Below are 27,619 nucleotides of genomic sequence, written 5' to 3'. Positions count from 1 at the left end.
TAAAGGGTTTTCTCCTCCTTTAGACAGAGGAGGAATCTGAGCAGAGGTGTGGAAGGTAAGATTGGAACCTACACATCCTAATGCAGCCCCTCCTGCTGTAACCCATGAGAACCCCAGCCCCAGCCCAGCATAGAACCCAGGAGCCCTCTAAGCCTGCTCTACCCTCCCTGCACCCAGCACTAGGCTATAACCCCGGAGTCCGGTCCCTCCCCTAACCAACACAGACTTGGTGGGAGGTTGCATGGCTGGGGCATGGGGTATTTTCCTTTTTCTTTTTTTGTATTTTTTAATTTTTTGTATCAACCAAAAATCCAGGATCAGAGAAAAATAAACCATCAAAAAAAAAAATCAAAAATAGTGTTATTCGCTTGAGTCCCAACCCCCCTTAAATACAGCACTAGGGGAGCAGTACTGAGACCGAGGAGCAGCTGAGTCTCTGGTGGAGGGGACCCCTGCCTGCCCCACTACAGGGGAGATAGTACTGTTGTCCATAGGGTCCTCTCTGGAGTCCGGTGGGGGGAGGCAGGGGCAGGTGGAGGAGCCATTAGCCCCCTTATTGCTGTCCAGGGTCCTGAAGGCGAGAGGGGGGCACTGTGTGGTGGGACCAGCCCATTGGTATCAATGCAGGGGATGGGGAAGACAATGGCTGCTCCCACTGCCCCCCCTCAGTACTGGTGCTCCAGGAGCGGCTGGGCGGCGGGGCTCTCCTTCTCCCGCTGCCGGCCCCACTCTGGTGGTGGGGCACCGGGGCCGGGTGGCTGCTGCTCTGGCTCTGCCAGTGGGGAGCACTGCTGGGAAGAGTTGACCTCCATGGTGTCAGCAAGAGGGCCTGGGTCCGGGGGCACAGAGGGCTGTGGGCAAAGAAACAGATGAGTTACAGGCTAGATGGAGGGGATGGAGGACAGGCCAGGATGGGGCCAGGCTGGGCTGATTGGGATAGGGCCCCTATGCAGGACAGAACGGGTTGGCAGAGGCAGGGGACATCCAAGCTGCAACTAATCCCAGGTGCCCTTCAAACGGCTTCTCGCAGGGGAGGAGGAGGCCCATGGGTGCCCTAAACCAGCTTAAAGGCTTTCCATTAGCACTAAGCTGATCTGCCAGAGCTGGCCTGAGCCACCTGCTTGGTGGCATGGGGTGGGGGGGTGGGGCGGTGGCACCACAGTGTGTCCAGGGCTGATCCCTCCCACACACAATGAAACGGCTGTGTCTGATATGAAGGGGAGCTCTGTGCAGCAGGCACAGCCTCTAAGGGAGGGGGCAGCCAGCCATGGTGCCCTGGGTGTGGGAGTGAGGGGAATGAAAGGTAGCCCCCCCAGGCCACGTGGTGTGGAGGAGGGAGGCGGGGTCTCCCCTTGGAGGCAGGCATGGGCTGGGGTTTCCCTGAGGTTCAGGGTGGGGGGGCCATTTCTCACCTGTGCTCTGGCACTTGTCCCACGGGGGGGTGTGCCCTGGGTGGTGCCGGTGCTGGCTGGGGTCCCTGGGGAGGCATCTCCCTCGCTCCCCCCCAGCCCATTGAGCCCCTTGCGGCCAGGCAGGCTCCACTTTCCGCACAGCCCTTCGTAGGCAAAGGTGGCTGAGGTGCCCAGCGCAGGCCGTAGGGGCAGTGGGAGCGGCAGCGGGGCCCGGCCTGGCCCTGCGCCCTCAACTTGAGAGGCCATGGAGGCCAGCGAGCTGGTGCAGGAGAGCTGGCTGCCGGAGAGGCGATGGGCGGGCACCCAGGGGGCAGCAGGGGGGGCTTCGCGCCAGCTCTCCACCTGGCTCCCTGGCACCGGCCGCACTAGCCAGTTCTGGCCCAGTGGAAGGCTCTGCTCTGACCCTGTGGGGAGATGGGAAGGTTAGAGCTAGCATGGCCCAGATACAGCACCCTGAGCCCACCCATGGCATTGGCACCCACCCTAACCCCCTGCTACAGCTCCCAGTCCTCAGCGAGATAGCCCCACCCCCACCACTGAGAGAGAGCCTGGCACCACTCAGCTCATCCCACCAGGCCTCCAAAACATCCCCAAGCACTGCACAGATGGACCCTACCTGTGCCTGCAACCAGATGGCTCTTATCCAGGGAGAGGACACTTAGGCAAGGGGTCAGGGCAGAGAGGGGAACAGAACCCAGGAGTCCCAACTCCTAGGACTCCCCCAAACCTGCTCTAACCCACTAAACTCCCCTCATCTCCCGGCTGAGCTGGGGAGGGAACCCAGGACTCCCAGATCCCCTACACCCCACCCCTTCCAGAGCAGGGAGGTTTGCTGCTGGTGGTCTCCATACCTGGCTGAGGCTGGGCAGTGGTGACTGGTGGCTCCTGGGGGTTTGAAGCCCTCGGGGTGGCCATGCCCATGCTTGGCCCACCTGGGGCACTGCTCCCCTGCTGCCCATGCCCGGCAGGGTTGTTGCTGATGGATGAGGAACCTCCACCACAGTCCGAGTCCTCAATGTTCCCACCGCTGTTGCAGCCAGCACCACAGCCCTTCTGTAGCCTGTAAGATGAGGTACAGGGGCAACAGTTCATGGAGAGCACTGCATCCCGGCTAGCCAGCAGGGGACACTGTAGGGAGCGGGGCAGGAGCGCTGCTGTGGGGGGAGCTCCAGGTTACCCCAGCCCTGGCCTCTCCCAGCAGGGTATGCTGCAGGGAGCAGGACAGGAGCACTAGTGGGGGGAGCTCATGACTACTCCAGCCCCGGCCTCTCCCAGCAGGGAGCGCTGTGGAAAGCGAGGCAGGAGCTCTGGAGTGCTCACCTCTCCCAGCTGCTGATGAGCCAGGTGGAGATATTGTGCAGGCTGATGGGGCCACCCCAGAGGGAGCGCAGCTGGGGGTGGCTGCCAGCGTAGGAGGTGGTGAGGGGCGACACGTAGATGGGGTAGCCGATGGGCTGGTCACATGATGAGTTGATCATGTTGCGCAAAGCCTGCTTGGCGTTCTGGATGCTGCCTCGCTCTGGGTTGCGGTTCCGCAGGAACACCAGCTCCTGCTGCTGCCCAGCCCAGAGCCCTCGCACGCACTCCCGGTTCACCTGGCCAAGGAGAGGAAACGGGATGAAGGGTGGTCAGGTTCTAGCCCCAGCTCTGCGAGGGGAGTGGGGTCCAGTGGTTAGAGCAGGAGACTGGGAGCCAGGACTCCTGGGTTCCATCCCAGTTCTGGGAGGGGAATGGGGGGGGGCGGGTCTCACCTTGATGACGCGGAAGCTCAGGTAGCGCTTGTTGAGCATGATGATCTTGTACTCGTCGCTGGCGTCGTCCATGACATGGCGCAGTGCCAGCAGGGCAGGTGTGTTGGCGAGGATGGCACTGCGCCAGGCTGGGTCACCCTCGTGTGAGATCACCATCTTCTCCTCATTGGCAGTGATGGCGTCATACAGCACAGCCGGGTCCTCGTACTCATCTGGTGACGTGAAATGGTCCTGGGTGGGAAGGGGGGGGTGGTCATGACCCTCTGACCTCCAGACCCTTCCTCTCCAGCACAGGGCAGGATCATCTCCCCTCCCTCAACAAGCTAACAGGGTTACCCCTCCCCTCCTTCCCAGTGGTCCAACCCTCTCCCTGCCAGCAGGCCAGCCCACTCCTCATCCTCCCTTCTCCCGCAGCCAGACACCCCCACCCCCAGGCCCTTCCCTCTCCCCCTATTCCCTAACATGCAGGCAGGTGACAGGACAAGCCCTCTCCCCTCCCCCGGGCACAGCCCTTAAGGCACAGAGGAAGGGAACCCAGTGCCCATCTGCCCTAGGGGAGGGGCCTGCAGGCAGGGGTGGCACCTGGTGCAGTTTGAGCGACATGCGGATGCCGGGTGCCACCACGCGGTGCAGCAGGTCCATGTCGGCGAAGACCCACTCATCGCGGGGAGAGGTGATGCGGAAGTCGCCCTTGAAGAGGGCGTGCAGGCCATACAGGAAGGGCTCCAGGCTGTGGGGATAGCACGGCTCAGTGGGGGGTCGGGGATCTGGTCGCCAGGCTGCAGGCGTGTCCTGCTAGTGGGGCGGGGTGTCTCACAAATTCATGGCATGCCAGGCCAGAAGAGACCACTGGATCGCCTAGTCTGCCCTGCTGTACAGCCCAGGCAAGACACCCCTGTGCTGCCTGCACTGGAGATGGAGACTCCACCCCTGCCCTGAGGTGTTTGTTCCAATGGTCAATCGCCCACCCTGGCAAACACGGGTCTTGTTTCTCATTGGAGAGCATCTGGTCGGCTTCCAGCCACTGGCTCTTGTCCTGCTTTTCCTCCACTAGCTTAAAAGCCCTCTGGCACCTGCGGGTTCACCCAGGGGGATATTTATACAGTGATCAAGTCAACTCTCCATCGGCTGTCTGATCAACTAAACAGCCGGCTCGTCCACTCTCTCCCTGCAGGGGTTTTCTCCAGTCCTCCAACCACTGCTGTGGCTCTTCTCTGCACTGGCCCCAGCTTCTCACTTAAGATGCATCCCCCTAGACCTGCTCTCACTAATGCTATAGCCAGAAGTAAAACCCCTCCCTGCTCCTACTCACTACTCCTCTGTTCATCCACACAAGGGCTGCACTGGCACTTTTGGCCACGGTGTTGAGCTGTTGGTCCCTCACGGCTCTGCCAGGATGCTGTCCCCCATTCTGCAGGGTTTGACCTACACTCCTCGCCCCTGGGTGTAAACCTCTACACTGGGCTGTATTAAAACCGTTTGTTTGAATAGGCCCAGTTTAGCAAGTGATCCTGATAGTTCTGCAGGGCTGCCCTGTCCTTATCGCTCCATCCATCTTTGTGCTACGCACAGATTTTATGAGCAGTGATTTTATGTTTATTTCCTGATCCAAGAGGAGGGCGACTTGATCACAGTCTATAGGTAACTATAGGGAGACCAAGTACTGATCACAGGTTCTTCAATCTAGTGGAGAAATGTCTGACCCGATCGGGTGGCCAGACATTGAAGCTAGACACAGTCAGAGTGCAAATGAGGCATACGTTTTCAACAGTGAGGGTCACTGGAACAATTTACCCAGCGTCATGGTGGATTCTTCATCACCGGCCTTTTTTAAAATCAAACAGGATGTTTCCTCTAAAAACGCTGCTCTAGCAAGTATTTTGGGGAAGTCCTCTGACCTGTGCGATACAGATGGTCAGACCAAATCATCACAATGGTTCCGGCTGGCCTGGGAAGCTATGAATCAGTGATGAACAACATTGACTCGTGTATGGCCTCAAATTGATCCCCACAGAACCACCAGCACTGGGTGTGCAGCCTCTGCGATGACTTTCTGAGAACTGTCAGTCAGCCAGAGATTCAGCCATTGAACGTGGGCTTTACTGATACTACACAGCGCTCATATGTTATCAGAAGACTGTACAATAGTCTATTACATCTGCACAGCATCAACCCATCTCATCACCGAACAAAACTACGTTTCTTTGACAAGACCTACTTGACTAGCATTAATTATACTCCCCGCCTTCCATTTGTTATTAAACGAACCCCATATCTGCTTTCCCATTATTTTGCCTGGCAGACAGGCTGGGGGTGGGCCTCGCTGGCATGGAAGGGGCTCTCTTGCCTGGTAGACATGCTGTGGGCGGGGGCAATGAGGGAGGGTGTCTCACCTGGCAGACAGGCTATGGGAGGCCGTGCCGAGTGCCCGGCGTCCCAGGATGCACAGCCCAAAGCAGAGGGTGACCAATGGGGAGTCCCACTCCTTGTCCATGGGCTGCAGGGAGAGAGAGGCAGCTGTGAGGGGGAGGGAGGAGAGGACAGACACCCCACCCACCATGGAACGCAACACCCCCTGCTTCTAACAGACCCGCAACTTCCTATGTAGGACTTGCCCCATGGGGACAAAACTGAGGAATCCTGGCTCCCAGACCACCCCCGCCCCCAGCTGGGAAAGAACCCAGGAGTCCTTGCTCCCAGCCCCCCTGCTCTAACCCACTAGACCCCACTCCCCGTCCAGAGCTGAGCCAGATCCCAGGTGTTCTGGCTCTCAGGCTCCCCTTGCTCTTGGGTGCGGGCCCTGGCATCCTGGTGCCCACCTTGTCCCTGCGACCAGCACAGTACTGGATCCAGTCCAGGTAGACGTTGCAGAACGAGGACAGGGTGACGCCAGCCATGCGGGGGTCATAGTCCTCATCGATGTTCAGGTTGAAGGTGGGATCACTGTCGGCGTAGCTGGGGGTCATGCAGGGGCGCAGTGCCTCCTGGATCACTGTGTTCCCCAGCCACTCCTCCAACTTGGATGAGCATGTCACATAGTAGATGATGCTCTGCCGGGGCACACAGAGTTAGACATCCAGAGCATAGGCACACAGTGAGCGCCACCCCGGGCACAGACTTCGGCACTGACCTCCATGAGCCAGCCAGTCCCCTGCCCTGAAGACGGATCAGGGCCAGCACCCACTAGAGAGGGAAGGCCCCAGGTCCCATTTCCTGGCCTCTCCCACCCCGCACTGCAGCTTTCCCTGCCTCCCACCCCATCTCCTCTAGCCCTTCTTGCTGAGCCCTCAACCCATCTTCTCTAACCTGTTCCTGCCCCCAACTCCCATGGGTTTTCCCACCCCCTCCACCCTTCAGCTGCACCCTCCCGGCCCCAAGCCCCATCCCCCACCCCATCTGCCCTCTGCCCTGGGCTCCCTGGCCTCATCCTCAAGGCCCTGCCCCCATTCCCTGCCCCAGGCGCCACCTCCAGCGCTGGCCCGCCTCACCTTGACGTAGTACGTGATGAGGATCTTGCGCAGGTCGAAGACCTGTAGCATGGAGGCGGCGTTGTTGTCGCTGATGCTGTACCCTTCCAGCACATACTTGGTGGCCGCCACCTCCCAGGCCAGCCAGCGCTGCCCAAAGGCCGCATTGAATGACAGCATATGGGGCAGATGGCCCGGCTCACAGCAGCAGCAACCCTCGTCCTCCTCCACACCCTCTGTGATGGCCTCCACCTCACGCTGCTGGCAGTACGTACCTGTGGGGGTGGGGCATAAGCGGAGCTGCCAGGGACTCCCTCAGGTCAACCCACCACCTCGGGACGGGATGAGAACAGGCAGACAGGACACTGGACTGGCTGGGCCTGCTGGGCTGACACAGAGGCAGGGAGTGGGCACGATACCATGCTGGGTGGGCCCATGGATCTGATCTGCGGGGATGGGGGGGTACCAGGCTAGGTGGGCTGATGGCGGCCTGGCACATGCTATGAATGTATGAGTGAGGTTACTAGATGGCTAGGGGCCAGTGAGGTCTGCGAGAAGGGCCCTATCCAGGCCAGAACTGCAAGGCTCCCTACTCTGCTCAGCCAGGGCCCGGCCCTCACCCCGGAACTCAAGGCCGCGCAGCTGGAAGGTGACGAGGCCGTTGCCGAGCTCAATGAGGTGCACGAGCGCGTTCAGGTAGTCCGAGGCCAGGATGAAGCAGTCACCAGTGGCATAGTTGCCCCAGCGGCCCAGCAGCAGGTCCCCACACAGCGTGTGCTGTAGGGAGCGCGTCAGGTGCTCGTAGAAGATCGAGTTCAGGTTGTTGTCATCAGCGCCTGACATAGAAAAGGGATCGGAGGCTGTAGGGGCTCAGCAGAGGGCGCTCTCCCCTCGCAGTCCATGCTGACCCAACACAGCACTAGGGGGCGCTGTGTTGCAGGGGGGCACTCTCCCCTGGCAGTCTGCGCTGAGCCAAAACAGCACTAGGGGGCGCTGTGCCGCAGGGAGTAGGGGACGCAATAGCCAGAGCTCTCCCCTCACTGTCAGTGCTGGCCCCAAAGCCCCAGTATTTCACTAGGGGGAGCTGCACTGCACAGAGCAGAGGGCTCAGCAGGGCGTGCTCTCCCCTTGCACTCACTGCTGGTCCTAAGTCTCCGGTGTGGTGCTAGGTGTCGTGCTGCAGAGAGCAGGATGCAGCAGAGCGTTCAGTGGGGTGTGCTCTCCCTTTGCAGTCACCACTTTCTGGGCTGGGGAGCCAAGTCCTCTTGGCCCCAGGGACACGGCAGACATAGGGGCTCTGCGGGCACACTGGGTACGCACCTGGGTTGCGGTCGAGCTGGGTGGCCAAGCGGGTGTTGGAATGGTCGACCCTCTTTGTGCTGGGAAAGGAGGAGAGCCAGGTTACCAGTGCACCACTGGACCCCCGCACAGGTTTCCCACCCACGGTGGCCCCCTGCATTATTGGTTAAGCCAGGAGGGGGCCAGCCTGGACAGGGAAGACTGGGCTAGCATGTGTGTGAGTGGGGAGGGGCCAGCTGACCCAATGGGGGGGCATGAAGGGGAGGGAAGCTGGTTAGGTGGGGTGGGGATGTGAGGGTGTGTGGTGGGGATGCAGGGGGCCCTGCTGGCGGGGAGAGGGTGTCTCTCACTCACTTGTAGTCACGCTCCCAGAACTTGACGGGGCGGGCGTACGACATGATGAACACAGCGCTGCCCAGCAATGGGTTGAGTGGGGTAGAGAACAAGGCCGACAGCACGGCCTGTACAAACAGCATGGCTGAGTCTGTGGGCATCAAGGCAACAACCCCTGTGGAGCTGCAGTGCCCCATCCCACTGTCGCCCAACCGCCACAGAGCCATGGCACCCCATGCTGCTGCTGCCGCCGCCCAACCACTTCAGGACCTCACCCCACCGCTGCACAACCGCTACAGCGCCCCACCCAACTGCCCCACCACTGCACTGCCATGCTGACCTCCCAACTGCCCTACTGCCACCCAACCTCCCAAGTGCCTTGTCCTGCCACCGCCCAACCGCCATGGCACCCCATCCTGCCACCGCCCAATCGCCCCAGGGCCCTGCCGAACAACCACTGCTGCCCAACCGCCCCAGGGACCTGCCCAACTGCCCCGCCATGCCGACCTCCCAACTGCCCTACTGCCACCCAGCCTCCCAAGTGCCCCATCTCACCACTGCCCAACCCCCTGGTGCCCTGCCCAATCTCCCTCCGTCCCACCGCCGCCCAACCTCCCCAGTGCCCAGTCCCACCGCCGCCCAACCACCATAAAGCCATGGCACCCTGTCCAGCCACCATTCAACTGCCCTGGTGCCACACCCCATCACTGCCCAACCACTGCTCACTATTATCCCACTAGCACCCTATTATCCCATAGCCCACTCCCCAGACTCCCTCACTAGCCCATAAGCTCCCTGAGTAATTCCCCTCCACCCAACACTCCTTAGCTCACACCTGCCCCCAGTAGTTTCGCCCATGCACATTCCCAACAACTCTCATGCTACCCTTGCCCTGCCCCCAGCTTGAGGGACCCACAGGCAGCTCCCCAAGGATACGGGGCACGGCGAAGGGCTGGGCAAAGGCATGGAAGGCCGAGCCCCACGTGATCTGCCAGGGGGCGATATAGGTGAGCACGAAGCGCAGCTTGTAGAGCAGGTCCCATAGCTGGGGTGGAGTGGGGGAGAGAGAGAAAGAAATATGTCACACAACACAGAGCCCAGCTCAGCCACAGGGAGCCAGGACCACTGGGTTCTATCCCAGCTAGGGAGGAAAGGGTCTGGGGTGTAGTGGATTAGAGTGGGGGGGGGACTGGGAGCCAGAACGCTGGGGTTCTATCCTCAGGCTCCCTGAGAGACTCAAATGCTGAGGGATCCTCAGACAGCAGGATCTGCTAGGCGGGGCAGTTCTGGTACCTATTGCACAGCATCAGCGGAAGCCCCAGTAGGAGCGAGTGCCAGGGAGTGTGGGAGGCAGAATATTGCTGAGTAGGGGAAGCAGGGGATTGTGGGTCCATGACGCAGAGCAGGGGGCAAAGTCACTCTAGGTACATGGGGCCTGGGGCGGCGGTGAAGCCGAGGGGCGCGTGGGCACCTTGCTGAAGAGGATGGACATGACGAAGTAGTCGATGAGGAAGCCCTCCGAGTAGCGCTGATAATCGAAGTGGAAGAAGAGGACGGTGAAACCTAGCGCCACGTACTGCTGAGGAGGGCAGCAGAAGGAGCAGCGCAGCAGCTTCATGCCAGCCATGGTGATGAGGAGTGCGCGGCAGCTGGGGGAAAGAGAGAGAATGTGAGGGGGCACTGGAGCATGCAACCCTCAGCCCTGCCCCCTTCCTAGATCGGTTAGCTAGACCAGAGCAGAATGCTAAAAACTAACCAAGAAGCAGTTTCCAGACCCCTCCTTTTCTATTGTGAGTTTCTACTTCCCAACCTATCTGTGCAAAGGGGAAGATTAGAAACTCTCCCTCTGTGAGGGCCTGTCCAGCTCACTACTTATTACTCCTGTCCCAGGCCTCGCCTTCCTGTGCTGTATCCAGTTCTCGCTCCCAATTGCTTTTCATGCTGCGTCTGAACAGCACCCCCACTAGCAAGGGAAGCTAGGTGGGGTTGGGATGTGTGTTGCCGACTCAGCCCCAGGGCGTGTGGGAGGCAGAGGGACCCTGTAGGGATCTGCTCCTTGGGAAAGGAAGAATCCCCTGAGAAGCAGCATTGGGGGAGCTGTAGCCAGGGAGGCTTCGCCGGTGCCACAGGGGGTGGAGCCCTGAGAGGGGGCTGCAGGTACCTACTAGATGCAGATCTTTTCCTGGTGGGGGGCACTGACTGAGTGGGCATCCACCGTCAGGGCGTTGAGCACCACGGCTGGGTAGATGAAGTACTTCTCCACGCACTGCAGCCAGGCATACAGCTTCTCAAACCACATTAACTGGGCTGCGCCTGTGGGGCACACGCGGTTACTCCCCATACCCACCAGAAGGCAGCAGCACAGGGACGGCTCGTGGTTTTAATGCACAGATAGTCCAAATGAACCCCACTCCCAACAGGAGGGATCCCTTGCCCATGCTGAGATGCAGCTACCTCTGGGGTGTGGCATAGGGATCAGCACTGAGGTGGGGTGCGGGGCTGTTTGTATAGGGATCCCTCGCCTGCGCTGAGATGCAGCTGCCTCTGGGGTGGGGCGCAGGGCAGTTTATAGAGGGATCCCTCGCCTGCGCTGAGATGCAGCTGCCTCTGGGGTGGGGCGCAGGGCAGTTTATAGAGGGATCCCTCGCCTGCACTGAGATGCAGCTGCCTCTGGGGTGGGGCGCAAGGCAGTTTATAGAGGGATCCCTCGCCTGCAGGGGGATGTTTTCTGTCATGTGAAAGAACAGGTCACCCTACTAGCACTGCACTAGGACACTGGGGCCAGGAGCCCCTCTACCCTGCTGCCTGCAGCACAGCACCCACTAGCATCATCCTGGGGCACCGGGGCCAGCGCTGATGGGGAGGGGAAAGCACCTCCTGCTGGGCATACCCAGGAGCACTTACTGCGCACTTCGAACTGGCTGTACTCGCGTGGCTTCAGCACAGGTAGCGAGAAGCAGAACCAAGGCAGCTGCTTGCGGAGCTGGGGCAGCAGGTAATGGGTGAGCAGCCCGACCAGCCCAGCCAGGGCATACAGCACATAGCCTAGAACAGACTGAGCGCCCAGCGGGATTAGGGCATCTGATGAGACCCCCGTGTGCCCCCAAACAGCCCACCCCACAAAGAAGTCCCCAGAGCCTCCCTCTCCCAAACACACAGCCCCTACCACTCCACCTACCCAGCTGCCATCCACCACACTCACAGCAACCCCGCTCCCTCCATGGTCCACTCAGAGGAGTAGGCTGGCGTGATGGTCAGGACTCCTGGGTTCTACCCCTGCGCTGCCAGGGCACTGGGGTTTGGTGGGTCAGGGCAGGAGATGCTGGGAGTCAGCACCTCTGCCAGGGGAATGGAGTATAGTGAGTTAGACCAGTGGGAGACTGGGCACCAGGACTCCTGGGTTCCTCGTTCTGCCTACTCAGCTGTTAACTTCACCATAGACTATCAACAAGGGGCCCCGACACAGCCTATTCTCTGACTCCACCAAGCTACCATGCCCTCCACCTGTCTCTCCTGCACCCACTGCCGCCATGAGCTGGGATGGCCCCAGACTGCCCGAGAAGCCCCATCGCTGGTGGCTTCCCTCCCTCTCAACCCAGGCGGTACCTTGAGGGCGATGAAGACGGTGCTGGCACTGATGGCGAAGGTGAGCACCGCGATGACCACACACATCACCAGGTCCGAGTGCAGGATCTCCCGCTGGGGGGGGGGGGGTGAGGGGGTGTGTGTGTGTGTGACAGAGGGAGCGGCTGGAGCCACCAGCCATATGCACTCCTCCACACAGAGCCACGCATGGGCCTACCCCTGCCCAGCTATGGGCCCCCACCACCCACCTCCAGCCATGCCTAATCCTAATTCCCTCCCCCTATGCAACCCCTCAGCCATCCATGCCCCCCACTGACCACATTAATCCAGGCACCAGCTGCTTCCATTCTCCCCAATCCAGCCCGGGCAGGCTGCAATCCCCTACCCCAGCCCCAATTTTCCCAGCCATGTGCCCTGCCTCCACATATCCATATCCACCCATCCAGCCCCTATCCTGCCCCCTCCCCCCATAACCTCAGCCACGTGCCCTCTCCCCTGACACCCAGCCACACGCCCCCTTGCCCTTGCACCCGGCCCCTCCCCCTCGTAACCGCAGTCACGTCCTTCCCCGCACCTGGTCCCTATCCTCCTCCATCACCCCACCCCCATGCCTGGCCCCTCCCTGCCCGTAACCTCAGCCATGCCCCCCCATCCGGTCCCATCTCCCCGTAACCCCAGTCCCGTGCCCCCTTCTCCCATCCAGCCCCATCCCCCCATAACCCCAGCCACGTGCCCCCTTCCCCCATCCAGCCCCATCCCCCCATAACCCCAGCCATCTACCCTGCCCCCACTCACCAGGGAGTTGCGCAGTTTCTCAGGCAACGGGTCCTGGATCTCGGCTGGTGCATTCTCCACATTTCGGTTCTCAAACTCGGAGAAGAGCTTGGTCCGGATCAGGGACCTAGGAGGCAGGGCGGTTATAGGAGTTCGTTCCCTCCTCACAGAAGCAGCATCGAGAGTGGGCCCCTGACACCTCAGCCTCTCTCCAAGGGGCCCAGCCTCACATCCCTGTGACAGAGCGTCCCCCTGCTGCACTCCCCAGGACAGATTTGCCATCCATGGGCAGAGGACAAACCTTTGTCCTCCCGGAACTAGGGCTTGAACCCCGAGTCCTGACTCCCAGCCCCGCCCCCACTCTACCCCAGCAAAGCTGGAATAGCAGCCAGGGGCTCTAGCTCCCAGTCCCCGCAGTGGAAGATGGCCTGGCCTGGCCCCCCCCAGCCCTGGGATACACACCACAGCACAGTGGGGTCGCTGCTCTGGCGACTCAGGTGGTAGGACAGGGCGACCAGGAGGCCGCAGAACACAGAGAAGAGGACCGGGACGTGCTGGTCACCCCACGGGGCCTGGAGAGGAGAAAGCATGAGTCCCAGTGCAGGGAGGTCCCCCCAGCATCAGAACCCCCAGCACTCACACATCGCACTGTGCCCTAAACCACAGCCCAGCCCACACAGAATCAGAGTCTGGGACTTCCGCCAGTCCTCCACCCGGGGGTTGGACTGAAATCAGGGCTGCCTAGAGGGGAAAGGCCTCATACCCCATTTGCTACCCCCGTCCCACCACCACAGGGCCAGATGGGAGCTGGTGCCCCCTAGAGGGCAAAGGCGCCATACCCCATCCCTGAGGCAGCCAGTCCCCCATCCTAGGGTTGGATCGGAGCCAGCGCCCCCTAGAGTCCCCCTCCTCCACACACCCAGGTACCTTAATAGCTCCAAGGCAGAAGCCATAGAGGAGGACAGCGACCAGGAGACTGCGCAGGAGACTGAAGAGGGCAGTGAGGGGGCTGGTGGCGGCTGGGAAACAGAAAGGAGGCAGGGTCAGTGTCGAACAGGAATATCCCCCAATTGCCCCGTCCAGGCCCTGTGCACACACCAAGGTTGCAGCACCACCTACTGCCCAGCAATGGCACTCACACGGGGCAGCAACAGCAACACATCAGCCAAGCTAGAGAACCCAGGAGTCCTGGTTCCCAGCCCCCCAATCTAACCCACCAGACCCCTCTCCCTTCCTAGAGCTGGGACAGAACCCAGGAGTCCTGGCTCCCAGCCCCACTCTGCTCTCACTACTAGATCCCATTCCCCCAGCGGAGTTGGGACAGAACCCAGGCATCTGGGCAGTACCTGTGCCGCCAAAGATGTGCATATCCACCTGCTCCAGCAGGTACATGAGGCAGGTGTTGACCTGGGGCAGGAGCCCGAAGAGGAAGATGGCAGGGAAGCAAAGGGTGAAGACTGTGAAGGACACCACAAATAGGGGGCATTAAATCAGTGACCTCCCACCCCCTAATTCCCACTGCAGAGCAGGACTGCCCCTACTCCTACCTAGAGAGAGAGCCCCCCTCACACTGGTGAATGAGGTCCACAGAGAAACCTGCATAGCACCCCCTAACTCCTCACTGGGGGACTGCAGAATCACAGAGCCCCTTACCCCCAGCTGGGGGGGCGAATGGGGGGCTGCAGCAGGGCACGGGGAGGCGGCACCCCCTACCCCCGGCTGGGGAGGGCTGCAGCAGGGCATGGGGAGGTGGCACCCCCTACAACCATCAGAGAAGGTGAGGGGAAGGAGGGCTGCAGCGGGGCCCATGGAGGTGGTGCCCTCTACCCCCGGCTGGGGAGGGCTGCAGCAGAGCACAGGGGGATGGTGCCCCACACTCACCAGTGGTGACATCCCGGGCACCATAGAAGAAGTCTGTTGAGAAGAGTGTGAGCCCATAGAAGGTGATGGGTGGGACAGGCACAGCCCAGGCACACAAGTCCAGCACCCAAATCAGCACGCAGGCCACGCAGAAGTAGACAGGCCGGCTGTAGGCAATGATCCAGTTGTGCCCCTGCAAGACAGCGCGGGGTGAGGGGTATGGGGGCAGCCAAGGGGCTGGCCCTCCCCACATCTCAGGGGTGGGGGGTAGCCTAGCTCCCAGCTGGCACTAGGGAACCCCCATGCAGCCAGCCACAGCCGACAGACCGGGCACTGCACAGGCCAAGGGGCCCGCACCCAACTCCCAGAAACCCCCAGCTCCGAGGCGCCTCAGAGGCTGCAGCGCTGGGCACCAACCTACACTGAGGACTCCATGGCCCCTTTATACAGAGATCCAGTGCTCGGTGCTGAGATGCAGCTGCCTCTGGGGTGGGGCGCACAGCTGGTTAGAGAGGAACGGTTCACCCGGAGCTGTAATATCCCGCTCCCTGTAGCACAGCACTGGGGCACGGGGGCCAGCACTGACTGCAAGGGGCGAATGTCCCCTCCTGGCCCTGCAAACCCCTAGGAAGGTCACTTACATGCATGGGGGAAGCAGCATCAGGCTGGACGCTCTGAAAAACAGAATCAAGGTGATCTTAGTGACGTCTGTTTCCCCAGCAAGCACTCACTGGAGTGGGGCTAGGAAGTAAAACAGGCCCTGCACCCCGCTGGAGACGAGGAGCTGGGATTTCTGTGATTAGCCGGTGTCGGGGCAGGATCTCACAGGGGAGCAATTCAAAAGGGCTGGGGTGCCCCTGTTGTTAGCCTGCCAGGGAAGAGAGTGCTGGCACTGCCAGAGGAGAGTGCGTGAGTGGCTGAAAGGCCGGGGCTGTCTGGGCACAGACAGCAGACAGGCACAGGCAAGACTCCCTCCCTCTGGAGGCAGGGGTACCAGTGTGGCTCACTATGCTGGGTGCCCCAAGAACGGTCACAGAAGGGCTGAATGTCAGGGTTAAGCGATCCCAGCAGAGCTGGGGCAGCATGAGAGCGCCCAGGGCTGAGATAGCAGGGGACTTTGGGTGAGGACTGCAGGGCAAAGGCAAAACTGTGCAATGCCCAGAGGGCATGGCCACACAGGCGGGCTCTCACCTTGAGCAGTGAGTACTGGCAGCTGGCGATGACCAGGCAGAACTGGAAGACCCAGATGTCGCGGAAGAAGCCCTGCAGCAGCAGCAGGTAGCCCAGAAAGGCCACTAAGGACCCCAGAGACACCACGAAGATGTTCTCCATCACCCGCCGGTTCCTGGGGGGCCCAGAGCACAAGACAGCGTCAGCCACTGGGCAGTTGCCAGCAGGTTCCCCAGACACCCAGTGCTGCCAGGGTCCCAGTCTCTACAGCCATAACTCGGGCAGCCTGCTGGATGGGCTCACGGGGCTGGTTCCGGTGAGGGGATAAACCAAGCTGCATGGGCCTACGGGGCTGATCAGTGTGTGTGGTGGGGAAATTGGCTGATCGGTGTGTAGGTGTGCGTGGACGGGCCCATGGAGCTGATTGCGGAGGTGGGGGGGCAGTAATCAGGCTGGACGGGCCCAGGGGAGTGAGGGGGGCAACTGACCGGTCGAGAAGTGCCAGCAGCGCCAGCCGGTCGTAGCGCACCCGCATCCAGCGCCCAGGCAGCACCCAATACTTGTAGTACTGCCGCGGTTTGGACTTGTCCTCGATCATCAGCGTGTTCTCCTGGGACTCGTGCAGGGACTCCTGATCCAGCAGGTCAAACTGTGAGGAGATCAGGCTCAGTGGGGTGCGGGCAGCCTGCCCATAGACCACCAACAGCCAAGCCAAGCTACGATGCCCCCTCCAGACAGCACAGAACCCTCCAGCAAACCACACCCCATGCAGCAACCCCCCCCCCCAAAGAGCCCCCTTCCAAAAGAGATCCCACCCCTCTAATGGATAACCCCCTCATACACTGAATGGGGTTCCCCCCACCGCAGAGCCCCTGCTCCATCACAGAGACCAGGCCCAAAAACTCAGCCCCCCGCATCAGATCTCCCCACCGAAACCTCCCCCCATCTGCTAATAGAGCCCCCTTCATAGCACAACTCCCAGGGCACCGACCCTCCCCTTACCTCAGGGATTTCCAGGGGTACCCTGCGCACCTGCATGCCCTGCAGTACCACGGGGCGTGGCTGCAGCAGGGATAGGGCGGGCGTCCCCTCGGGCACATCGGTGGAGTTGAAGCTGGAGGAGTGCGAATGCCGGTCCCTGAAAGGGCAGCAGGAGGCAGGCACGTGAGGGGAGAGAGAGTGAAGGAAGCAGCCCCCTCCCCACCACAGCTCCAGATCCTGGACTCATGGCTCCCCCGTTGCATAATGAGCAGCACAGCGCCCCCCAGGGTGACACTGGGGCCAGTACTGCCTGTGAAGGGGCAGTGCCCTCTGCTGGCCTCTCACCCCACAGCATGGCGCCCCCTGGGGCCAGCACTGCCTGTGAGGGGAGAGTATCAGAGGGGTAGCCGTGTTAGTCTGGATCTGTAAAAGCAGCAAAGAGTCCTGTGGCACCTTATAGACTAACAGTCGTATTGGAACACGAGCTTTCGTGGGTGAATACTCACTTCATCGGATGCATGTCAGGGGAGAGTGTCCCTGCTGGCTCCCCCAACCCTGCAGCACAGCATCCCTTCGGGCCATGCTGGGGCCAGAACTGCCTGTAAGAATGCCGCCTACTGGGCCCCTGCCCCACTCCCTGCAGCTCCCAGAGTTTCCTGGCTGCTGACCTGCCCCTCCCAGCTTAGCAGAGGGTAACAAAGACCCTGTCAGTGATTTCCCCCAAACCCCGCCCCTCCCCGGGCACTCCCTAGTGCTGGGGACAGGGAGCAGTGTGCCAGGACAAGCGGAAGGGAAGGGGGTGTCACTCACCAGGCGCTGTTGGTCACATGATCCACACTGACCTGCTGCCCCACCGGGTTCTCGTAGCCGCCTCCTGCCAGGCCAAAGGTGTAGGAGCGCCGCACACCTGCGGGGGAGGCAGGGAGTCAGCTAGACTGGGGGACACATAGCAGGTGAGGAGGGGAGACCCCACAGTCATGGGGCTGGAAGAAATAGCCCCACGATGGGACCAGTCCCTGGCTACAGTCATGTCAGCCACGGGAACCCTGGGAAATTACAGGCCCCCTTCTGCAAGGGAATGCCCCCTGACTCTAACTCAGGCGGAGGGTGCCCAAGGGAATGGGCAGTTCCCCCCCTCGCTGCAGAATATTTATAAAAGCCGCAGCCCAGGGCTGGGATAGCAGGGGACTTGGATAGGGATTGGGGGCACGGGCAGAACTGGGCAGGAACCCAGAGGTGAGATAGCAGGGGGCTGCAGGTCAGGATTGAGGGGCACTGCAGAGCTGTATGTGGGGAGGCCAGGGCTGCAGTTGCAGGGGGCTGTGGACAGGGACTGGGGGCACTGGCAGGGCAAGGGGAATCAGTGGCACTATTAGATTGCCATACTTTGTAACCTCCCCGCAAGCCCCAAGGCCCCTGAAGAGGCGGGGCAAGCCATGGGCAGGTCAGTGGCAATCCCCCTGCCCACCTGCACTCACCACTCTCGTCATAGAAGTAGTGCACGGCACCCTCGGATGTGTCATCGAAGTTGCAGGCCTCGTGGATGGCGCCACGCGGGAGCAGCAGGGAGCTGGCAAACTGCAGGGCTGAGGGCAGTGTGAGCGCCCGCGAGTGGGAGGAGGCACGGCCCCGCTGCAAGTCTTGCAGGCTGCAGAGAGAGGGGGACGGGGTGTCAGGCTGCACCAGCCAAGGCTCAGCCATGAGCACAGTGTGGGAGGTAGTGTTAGCAAGATGGAGGGGCAAGGCTGGGATAGCCGGGGGTTGCGGGTCAGGACAGAGTGGCACCGGCAGGGTTGGGAGCAGCCCAGGGCTGGGACAGCAGTGATGAGCTCCCAAAATCCTAAGAACGGGTTCCCTACCAGGTCCTCGGCGGCACTTCGGTGGCAGGTGGGTGGGTGCGTGTGTGTGTGTGTTCACTCGCTCAGGGTTTTCAGGGGCATTTCGGTGGTAGGTCCTTCATCCAGAGTGAGTTAAGACCTCACCACTCCCACCGCCGAAGACCCAGTAGGGAACTGCGCGGTGAGTACAGTACAAGCCCCACGTGCCTGTCTCCCCCCCCCCCCACACACACACACACCTGACCCCAACCCATGTCCTGCCCCCAATTGCCCCCCTCAGAACCCACAAGTTTCTCCTCCCCCACTCCCCCACCGGGGTAGCAGCAGCAGCTGGGGCTCCGGGGGCTATTTAAAGGGCCCAGGGCTCCCCTGCTTCTACCACCCCAGCCATTTAAATAGCTGCCAGAGCCCTGGGGAAGCGGCAGGGCTCTGGCAGCTATTTAAAGGACCGGGGCAGCAGAGGCAGCTGGAACCCCGGCCATTTAACCTCCAGAGCCCTGGGATAGCGCGGGAGCTGCAGGGGCTATTTAAAGGGCTGGGGCTCCCCTGCTTCTACCGCCCCGGTGCTTTAAATAGCTGCCAGAGCCCCGCAGCCCTACCCCAGGGCTCCAGCCCTTTTGAATTGCTCTCCTGTGAGATCCAGACCCTGACACCGGCTAATCACAGAAATCCCAGCTCCTAGCCTCTAGCGGGGTGCAGGGCCCTTTAAATTGCCCCCTGGGGAAGCCAGGCCACACCTTTAGCAAGCGGTTCTACACTGGCTTCTAAATCAAACAACCAGTTCTTGCGAACCAGCTCCAGCTCACCACTGGCTGTGGGTCAAGATCAGGGTGCTCAGGCCAGGCTGGGGCACGGGGCCTGGCTATGCTGTTAGCAGACTCTGGGCTGTCTGGGGTGGGACTGAGCGAATGTCTGCATGGACTGGTGTGTTAGTGTCTCATGTGGGGAGAAGTGTCACCTGGGCGGAGACCCCATCACCGAGGACGGGGGTGTAGGGTTGCTGCCCGCGTTGTGCCGCCGCCTCATGGCCTGGGTGCGTTTGACATTGCTCGCCCGATCACGCTTGCTCCCCTCCTCACCTGTGGCGGCTGCAACAGAGAGAGAGAGCTGTCAGGAACCCCGGACTGAGAGCACCCCACCCAATGGGGACCCCTTCCAGGGGGCGCTGGCTCCAATCCAGCTCTAGATCTATAACGATTACAAGTCAGCCCCATCTGTGAGACGAGTGTGCCAGGTCTCAGCCTGGTTCCTAATGGGCCGGGGGTCCCCATCACACCAACCCCAGCCCTTCAGCAGGACGGCTAGAGGCTGAACAGGCCACAAAGGCTAAATCCCACTCTGTCCCTGGGCTGGGGGGTCTTCATGCCAGTTGTGGGCTCACACATAGGATCCTGGGGCTGAAGGCTGGGGTGGGGCAGTGTACATGTGTGTGGGAGGGGAAGGGGCATATCACTCCCCACCCTGACTCCCAGGGCTGCCAAAGCCAGGGCCCCCTGTGGCTGCTCACCTCCCCCAACGGCCCCCTCCTCCAGCAGCTCCCCCCTCCAACCAGGCTGGTTCGCCGACTGGCTGCGGGCGCTGCCCCCCAACTCCAGCTGGCACGGGGAAAAGTGCTCCGGCTGCCCCGTTCGGGCCTCTAGGTCTGACTTGGAGATGGTGAGCACCGCAGTGGCCTTGCTGTCCCCGCTGCCCCCATCCATGCTGAGCACACGGGCGTGGGTCTTGGCGCTGGCCGTGCTAGCACTGCGCTGGGCGTAGTGCGGGTGCTTGGGAGGCTCGGTGACCTCGGGGGCTGCCTCGGCCTTGGGGGTGCGGCGTGGGTGCTGAGGCGCGGCCTCCGGGGAGTAGCAGGAGGTGCTGGAGGAGGTGTCAGAGCTGTAGTTGTGCTGAGAGGGCAGGCTGGAGGCACGGCTCAGGTCGCTGCCATCGCTCGAGTCCTCATCCTCGAAGAACGTCTCGCTGTAGGCCTTGCTGTCCAGGATGGCGCGCACGGGGGCATAGTCCCGCGGGTACCCACTGTCAAAGCTGCTGCTGCCCCCGCCGTGCTTGCGGGAGGGGCGCCGGCGCCCTGGCTTGTGCCCCGGGCGCAGCAGGGCCAGGTCTTTGGGCCGCACCACCTGCTCGGCTGGACCCTCCCAGGGCTCCCCGTCGCCCCGCACCGTCTCCAGCGAGGCCAGGGTGTTCTGGGTATCGTCCATGTGGCTGGCGAAGCTTAGCTCCCCCAGCAGGCCCTGCTCGGGCGAGCGCAGCAGCTCGCTGTCCGACAGCGCGTCTGTGTCGCTGCCGTCCGGCAGGACCCCAGCGTCCAGGGCTGGGGCTGTGTCCTCTGTTGGCCCCAGCGAGGGGCTGTCCAGGTGAGTGGAGTTGGTCTTCTCACTGCGGTAGCTGCTGAGAGTGCTGGGCGTCTCCTTGTCGGTGCCACTGAAGCAGCTGTCGGAGGAACCAGCCTTGCGGGGGCGCTCCTCGGTGGGCTCACCCCGCCCCTCCAGGGGCCTGTAGTCAGTGCCCGAGCGGCGCTTCTCCTTGCGGCTGCTGGTGCGCAGGATGGTGCGCTCAGGCAGCGCCAGGCTCAGGAAGCTCTGGCTCAGCTCCTCGCTCAAGCTGCTCTTGATCAGGGGGCTGAGGGGGGCGTCGCCCGCACTCTCTGATTCGCTGGCATGCCAGCTGCCAGGCAGCTGGCGTGGTGCCCCACCCCCTGGCACCACCCCTGACAATGACCCCATGCCCAGAGGGGACTGATCGGAGGAGTCTGTGCTCTGGATGGACGTCTGAGCTGGCAGTGAGGGGGGTGGCTTCTTCCCAGCTGCAGGGGGCTCTGCCTTGGGAGGGGGCATTGGGGCCTCACCACAGGACCCTGGGGCGAGAGAAGTCAGCTGCGAGTCACCAACTGCAAGGGAGCGAGACATGGGTTACACAAACAGCAGGGAAACTGAGGCACGGGTAGGGCACCATGCTTACCCAATGAGCTGGGAATAGACCCCAGGAGTCCTGACACCCAGCCCCCCTACTCCAACCCACTAGACCCAGTCCCCTTTCAGAGCTGGGACAGACCCCAGGAATCCTGACACTGCACTCCAAGCAGCAGACCCTTTCCAGCCCCTGTCCCAGGTCCCTCCTGGATGCGGCTCACAAGCTATTTACTGCACTGGAGGCTGAGATACCTGGTTCCATTTCGTCCCCCGGAACCCTGGGAGCCAGCCTCCCCTCAGGCTGTACAGCCCCACCCCCACCCAGGGCACCTACTGATGTTCTCCTGGGAGCCGGGCTCCCCCCATGGCGTACAGCCCCACCTCACCCCCCACGCAGGGCACCTACTGATGTTCTCGTGGGAGCCACACTTGAGCAGCTCGCGGTCCGCCGAAGTGACAATGACGTTATTGCTGCCCTGCTCCCGCACTAGCTCCTTGATGTCTGAAGGGCGAATGGAAAAGGAAGGAGGCATTACTGGAGTACAGAGGCTGCTGATCCCCAAGGGAGACCTGCCTTCCCTGCTCCCTTTGCACTCCACATCACCTCGAATCGCCTACACTGCTGCCTTTCCCCCACCTTACACCACCAGCTAAAGATACCTAGGGCACTGCCAGGCTCTCCTCACAGGCAGTGGGGTCAGGGGTGGGGCTTCAATATTCACAATGGATCCAGCAATTAGTGGGGCTCAAATCACCTTAAAGGGGCTCTGATATATAGATGTTCCAGCTGTGCCCCCCGGGTACCTTTAAGTCTGAGTTTCTTTGGGAAACTTGGACAAGGTAGCTCAAGGAATGTGACATGGGGCCTTTCCCCTCTAGGGGGCGGTGCCTCCGATCCAGCCCCAGGATAGGGGGCAGCCTGGGCGTGGGGAAGAGGATACAAGGCCTCTCCCCTCTAGGGGACTCCAGCTGCAGTCTGGCCCCAAGGCAGGGGAGTCAATGGAATATCCACCCCCAGCTCTGTGGTTCTGGTTGCCAGAGGAGGGACAAGGCAGGATATTAAGCAGCAAGAGGCAATCAGGGAACACTCTGGAGAGGGGCAATTCCCATGGCTGCAGCATGAGGCAGGCACCCCAAAGGGTCAGGGACCCTGGTGTGGGGGGGCAAAACATTTGCACTGGGCCAGCTGGGTTACTGGGGGCAGGGAGCCTGCCACCCACTCACCTCTCGCTGCTCCTGCGTCCTCCAAGTGGGGCAGCAGCTCCTATGAGGAGGAATCAGTCAGGGGATTACATGCCAATGTCCGCAGCCAGGCAGGCCCAGGAGAGCCCTTCGCTGCAGAGAGCCCAATGCCCAGCCCTCCTGATGCACCAACAGGGCCTGTGGGGCACGGACGGAGTTTTCTAGCCTCCCTGCTGCAGGGCAGCCACCACAAACTGTGATGCAAGCGTAACTGACCCAAACACCAGGCTCAGGCTGCAAAAAGCATGTGGGAGTGGCAGTGGCTGTGAGAGGGCCAGGCGCCTCACTGATTGCACCGGGGTGAGGAAAGACAACTCTCCCACCCCTACCCAAGGGGCAGAAGTGCTTTATAAATCAGAGAGGCCTCCTCACCCCCAACACCCACCACTCACATGCAGCCCCTCTGGGATGAGGCAGAGGGGCTGGTTGTACATGCCCTTGCCCAGCGCTCACATACACACACGCCTCAACTCCCTGGGCTGGGGAAGGTTGTAGAAACCCAGCTCTCCTAGGACGAGGGATCGCCAGTGGGCACCTCCCAGCCAGGAAGGCAACAGGAAGCCCAGAGGATAGCCCCAGTACTCACCATGACTTGGTTGAAACCAAATACTGAGTGCTGGGAGCTGCATCTCACTGGGGGCGTGGAGCTGACTTTCCGGAACACTGTCATCTCGACTCCCCCGCCCGGGTCTCTGCAGAGAGAGGGAGGGAGCATTGCATGGACATGCATTGATGGTTGAGCAGTTAACGCAAGTACAGAGGAGAGCAGTGAGAACAGACCTGCTGCTCCAGATCAGACCAACAGGCCCCCAATGCCTGATATCCCCCCTCATAGACAAGACCAATGAGCCAACCTGAGAAGCTGCTGAATCTCCATGTCAGGTAAAGGATCCCTGTATAAACAGCCCCCTCACTCCACCTGAGGCAGCTGTATTTTAGCATGAGGTGAAGAATCCCTGTACAAACAGCCCTGGACCTCGCTGCTCTCCCCTCCATGCACCCCAGATGCTGGCGACCCACCTCGCCAGGTTGCTGTCATCCCCTGCAGTGCCCTCCTCAGCCTTGGCCCCATCAGTCAGCACAGAGCCACCCTTCTCCACAATCTCGCCCTGGTCGAACATGGTGTGCAGCCGAAAATTGATGGTCTTGATGGTGGTGAAGAAGACAGCTATAACTGCACAATATATGCCAGCTACCAGCATGCTGGGCGGCAGCACCTGGCAGAGAAAGACAGGACAGCACTGGGTTAGCACCAATCAGGGCATTAGGGGGCCACCGTGCTCTCCATCAGTGACCTCAGCCTACTTCGCCTGCTACATAGAAACTCAGGCACAAACAATGACTTGTCAGGTTAAACCCAGGAATCCTCCCAGGTCCTCCTGCTTTTCCCCTCTAACCATTAGACCCCACTCCCTTCTCAGAGTCAGGGAAAGAACCCGGCCCCCCAGCCATCACCAGCCCTACTTTAATCACTAAACCCCACTCCACTCCCAGAGGCAGAAATAGAACCCAGGAATACTGCCTCTAAACCCCTCCCAACCACTGGGAAACACTTCTGGTTGTAATACATGGGCTCTATAGACCCAGTCTCTTGGCCCCTTGGGGAAGCTGGTAACAGAGCTCCGGGGCAGCAGTGTTTGGGTCACTTTCTCTCCCATCACCTCTGTTTAAGCTGCTTGTTGAGATAGTGTTTAAGTGTTTTCAGCTGCCAAGAGACATTCATGCACAGGACTCCTGGGTTTTATCGCCAGTGCTGGGAGGGCAGCGCAGCCTAGTGGGTGACAGCAGGGTTCTATCCCCAGCACTACCCACCGACTTGTTGTGCAACACTGTGCATCCTGGCTCCAGTGAAGCTGATTTTTATTTACCACCCATAACACCACAGTGCCAGGAGCACCAACCATGGCCCGGCATCTTGTCCCCAACACAAACTGTGCAAGTTTCACAAAATATCCCCATTCTCTTTGGTTACAAACATTCCCCTGCAGCATCTGCCACATACCCTCCACCCTGCCCCACCCCAGCCTTGTGTCAGAGGAGTGAAAGGGGCTTCCAGTGCTCTTTTCGCAGCTCGGCTATTTCAATCAGTGCAGATAGAGGGCAGGGAATGGCACTGGGAGGGCCGGTATCAGGCCTGCTCTGGTTCCCTCAGTTTTCCCTGCCTCGGGCATCTCTTGTAACAGCAGCTCAAGCAAGGCCCTGTCATCATTTGTTTGTGTTATGGTTGCGCTTACAAACTGCTTCCAAGCTCAAGCCTTCTCTTCCTCACCAGGTATGCTCAGAGCACCCCAGCCTCCAACTGAAATTGGGCACCCTGGTCACACCAGGAGCTGCCTGGACCCCTCTAGTGCTCTTTGTCAAGATTGGGGCACCCTCATGCCACACAGACCACTCAACTGTCCTAGGCAGAGATTGGGCAAGGACCCCCTGACCAAGACTGTGCCCCCCACATAGCTCCAGGCACTGTACAGACTCCTTTCCCCACTGAGACCGAGGCCCCCCATTGTGCTGGGTGCTGCTTGGACCCCTCCCCGCAATCATGACCAGAGCCCCCCACCACTGCACAGATCCCCCTCCTCCAGCTGAAGGCTGTAGCTCTGTTGTGCTAGGAGCTGTGCAGACGCAGTGACAGATGGTCCCTGCCCCAGAGAGCTCACAACAACAGGCAAAGGTAAGATCGTCTCCCCATTTTACAGATGAAGAAAGTGAGACACCGAGGCAGGGCAGGACTGAACACAGTCCTTGCACTCCACTCCAACCCCTCACACACAAACCCATCACCCCTCTCTGAACCCCAACTTGCTGATCATCCCCTCCACCAAAGGCTCAGCCAGTGACAATAATGGACTGAGAGTCCCCTCTCGCCTAGAGTCCCCCACGCTGCTGCTAATTTCTGTGTCAAGTTCAGTGGTGAGGGGCGCTCATCTCCAGGAGAGAGTTAGCTCTGGGGATCAGCCCCTACATTATAGAGCAACAGCTCAGTGCAAGTCAGGGCCAGGGAGGCAGGGTGAGAAAGATACAAGTTCTACTCCCAGCTCTGCCACTGACCTGTGGGATGACCTTGGGCCACATCCTTCACTGCTAAGTGCCTCAATTTCCCCTCCCATCCTTTGCCTACTTAGACTAGGAGCTCTTCAGTGCAGAGATTTTCTCTCATAGCCTGTCGGTGCACAAATGGGGCAGGGGGCAACATCAGTGAGGGGCGTCTTTTCAGCACTCAGAACAACAGGGGCCCTGGTCAATGTGCTAAGCCCTACTGAAATACATATGCTAAATCACGCCAGTGCATGAATGCAAGATCAGGTGTCGCAGGACCCCAAATTGGGACATCAATGCCAGGACCCCACACCCCAGGTTATCAAGAGTGATGTGCACAACTGACACTAGTGTCAGGTGCCTAACTCCAAGTCTGCAGTGAGGGGCCTGAGGTGGACTCACCATGTAGAGCAGGAAAGGGAACGTGAGCAGGAAGATCCAGGTATAGAGGTGGAAGCAGTTGGAGAAGGTGCTCTGGTGGGGATCGAAGAACCAGCCACCTGTCAGTGAGGCCCAGACACCCTGGCGCAGGATCTGCAGCACCTGCGAGCCCATGGCCACGGCGGTGCCTCTTCCTCCTCCCCCTCCGCCCGTTCCTCCTGCTCAGGGAACGTGACTGCCAAGCTTGCACCTGTAATATCCTTCATCAAGGCAACTTGAAGGCCATGATCCGCAGGCTGGGACTCCAAACACAGACCCCACCCCTCTCTCCCTGTTAAACTAGGCTGCACTCCTCCAGCGGGGATGGGCACCTCACACACCCACACGTGAGAACCTCAGCTACCACTGCTGTGAAGTCTCACTAGCCATCCAGCGTGCCCTCCTCTCTCCCCGGCAACAAGCCTCCTCCCTCCCTCCGCATTCACCACCCCCCACTTCGTTCATGCCATTATGATTGCTGGAGAGGAGTGGTCTCCACTGTCACAAGGAAATTACAGTTAAACAGTGGAGGGGCTGAGGAAGGAGGTAGGCTGGCAGGGAGCTAACTCTCCAGTGGAGAGGACTGCAGGCTTAAGTAGAGATGGGACCAACTGGGGACATAGGAGAGGGTGCCCTGGCAAACAGGCTGGCACCTGCCTTGTTGCCACTGAACAGCAGCCCAGCAGATGGGGACCCCAGGAGAGGGGAGGCTCAGTGAGGTGAATGGCCCAGGGAGGGGAGTGGTCAACACGGTGCTGAGGGGGGACCGCGGGTGGGAAAGCGCAACCCTGTGGAGAGCGTAGCTGGTGTAGTGGGGGCAGGGGAGCCGGGCTACGGAGCAAGCAAGTGGGGACCCGGGCAAGAGGGTTGGGGGGCAGGGGAGCCCAAGAAAGCGGGAGCCTAGATAAGGAGCAGAAGTGGGGAACCCCACACGTGAAGTGCCCAGGCAGCTGGGGGAACCCGAGGGTCGGGGGGCCCAGGGTGAGGGGACGGGGACAGGGGACCCCACTAGTGAAGGGCCCAGGCAGCCGGGGGAACCCGAGAGTAGGAGCCAGCCCGAGCGGCGCCCACCAGGCACCCAAGAATGCTGGGGGGGGCCCCAAGATCTTGTTCACTTCCGGGGTCAGAGGTCAGTTCGGTAGCCCCGAGCGGAGGGGTCACCCGGCCGCGGCACCTCAACCCAACTAGAAACTGGGGAGGCCGGAAGAGGAGCCCGGGGAGCAGCAGGAACAGCAGGAGAAGCACGCATGCGCCGACCACCTTCTCCACCCCAAATACACACACACACAGAGCCAGGAAGCGGAAGTTAAGGTGCTTGGGTCAACTGAGAAACTGCCGAAGGCTGAAGCACCATTGCGCATGCACTAATTGTGTCCTCTATACGCATGCGCACTACTACCCCGCCTCCCCCCCACCACCCAATGAGAAATTTTCTCTGTGTGCGTGAGCTGATTTCGCGGAACTTTGTTCACGCATGCGCATCAGGTTTTATCTCCGCCATTCTTCCCTCTCAATCGGGTTCTTCGAGCCCTGAGGAGCTTG

The 27,619-nt window shown here is 60.8% G+C and overlaps 1 protein-coding gene across 2 annotated transcripts; it reads right to left on the bottom strand.

Annotated features, from left to right (window-relative positions):
• Positions 1-343: 343 nt before the first annotated feature.
• PCNX3 (pecanex 3) lies at positions 344-27,389 on the bottom strand. Of its 2 annotated transcripts, XM_050960633.1 has the most exons (35): positions 26,060-27,389; positions 23,642-23,838; positions 23,208-23,313; positions 22,604-22,643; positions 21,786-21,881; positions 19,978-21,357; positions 19,429-19,558; positions 18,111-18,280; positions 17,443-17,539; positions 16,654-16,789; positions 16,140-16,300; positions 15,673-15,826; positions 15,123-15,155; positions 14,503-14,674; positions 13,968-14,078; positions 13,549-13,640; positions 13,084-13,193; positions 12,643-12,748; positions 11,869-11,961; positions 11,167-11,317; positions 10,428-10,575; positions 9,734-9,911; positions 9,199-9,307; positions 8,284-8,413; positions 7,951-8,009; positions 7,251-7,466; positions 6,652-6,905; positions 5,983-6,213; positions 5,557-5,660; positions 3,746-3,893; positions 3,164-3,394; positions 2,733-3,007; positions 2,264-2,472; positions 1,413-1,816; positions 344-851 (listed from the first exon to the last, which is right to left on the bottom strand). In XM_050960633.1, exons 1-35 carry the CDS (start codon positions 26,210-26,212, stop codon positions 666-668), a joined length of 6,570 nt encoding a protein of 2,189 aa, XP_050816590.1. In that variant the 5' UTR covers positions 26,213-27,389; the 3' UTR covers positions 344-665. The 2 variants fall into 2 exon arrangements, with proteins under 2 accessions (XP_050816590.1, XP_050816591.1); XM_050960634.1 differs by lacking the exon at positions 23,642-23,838 and having other exon boundaries at positions 26,060-26,154.
• Between the last annotated feature and the right edge of the window lie 230 nt (positions 27,390-27,619).

This window comes from Gopherus flavomarginatus, chromosome 6, assembly GCF_025201925.1.
Source record: "Gopherus flavomarginatus isolate rGopFla2 chromosome 6, rGopFla2.mat.asm, whole genome shotgun sequence".
Classification (NCBI taxonomy): Eukaryota; Metazoa; Chordata; order Testudines; family Testudinidae; genus Gopherus; species Gopherus flavomarginatus.
The sequence above is the reverse complement of the archived record's forward strand: the minus strand, read 5'-3'. Positions and strand labels throughout refer to the sequence as shown.

Bases quoted from the DNA above. Each gene is read 5' to 3' on its own strand.
- PCNX3 (XM_050960633.1), bottom strand. From the start codon at position 26,212: ATGGGCTCGCAGGTGCTGCAGATCCTGCGCCAGGGTGTCTGGGCCTCA. The intron at 10,576-11,166 runs GTAAGTGCTCCT...TGTGCCCCACAG, and splicing joins CAGCCAGTTCGAAGTGCGCA to GCGCAGCCCAGTTAATGTGG. The intron at 3,008-3,163 runs GTGAGACCCGCC...CTCCTTGGCCAG, and splicing joins TGAGCTTCCGCGTCATCAAG to GTGAACCGGGAGTGCGTGCG.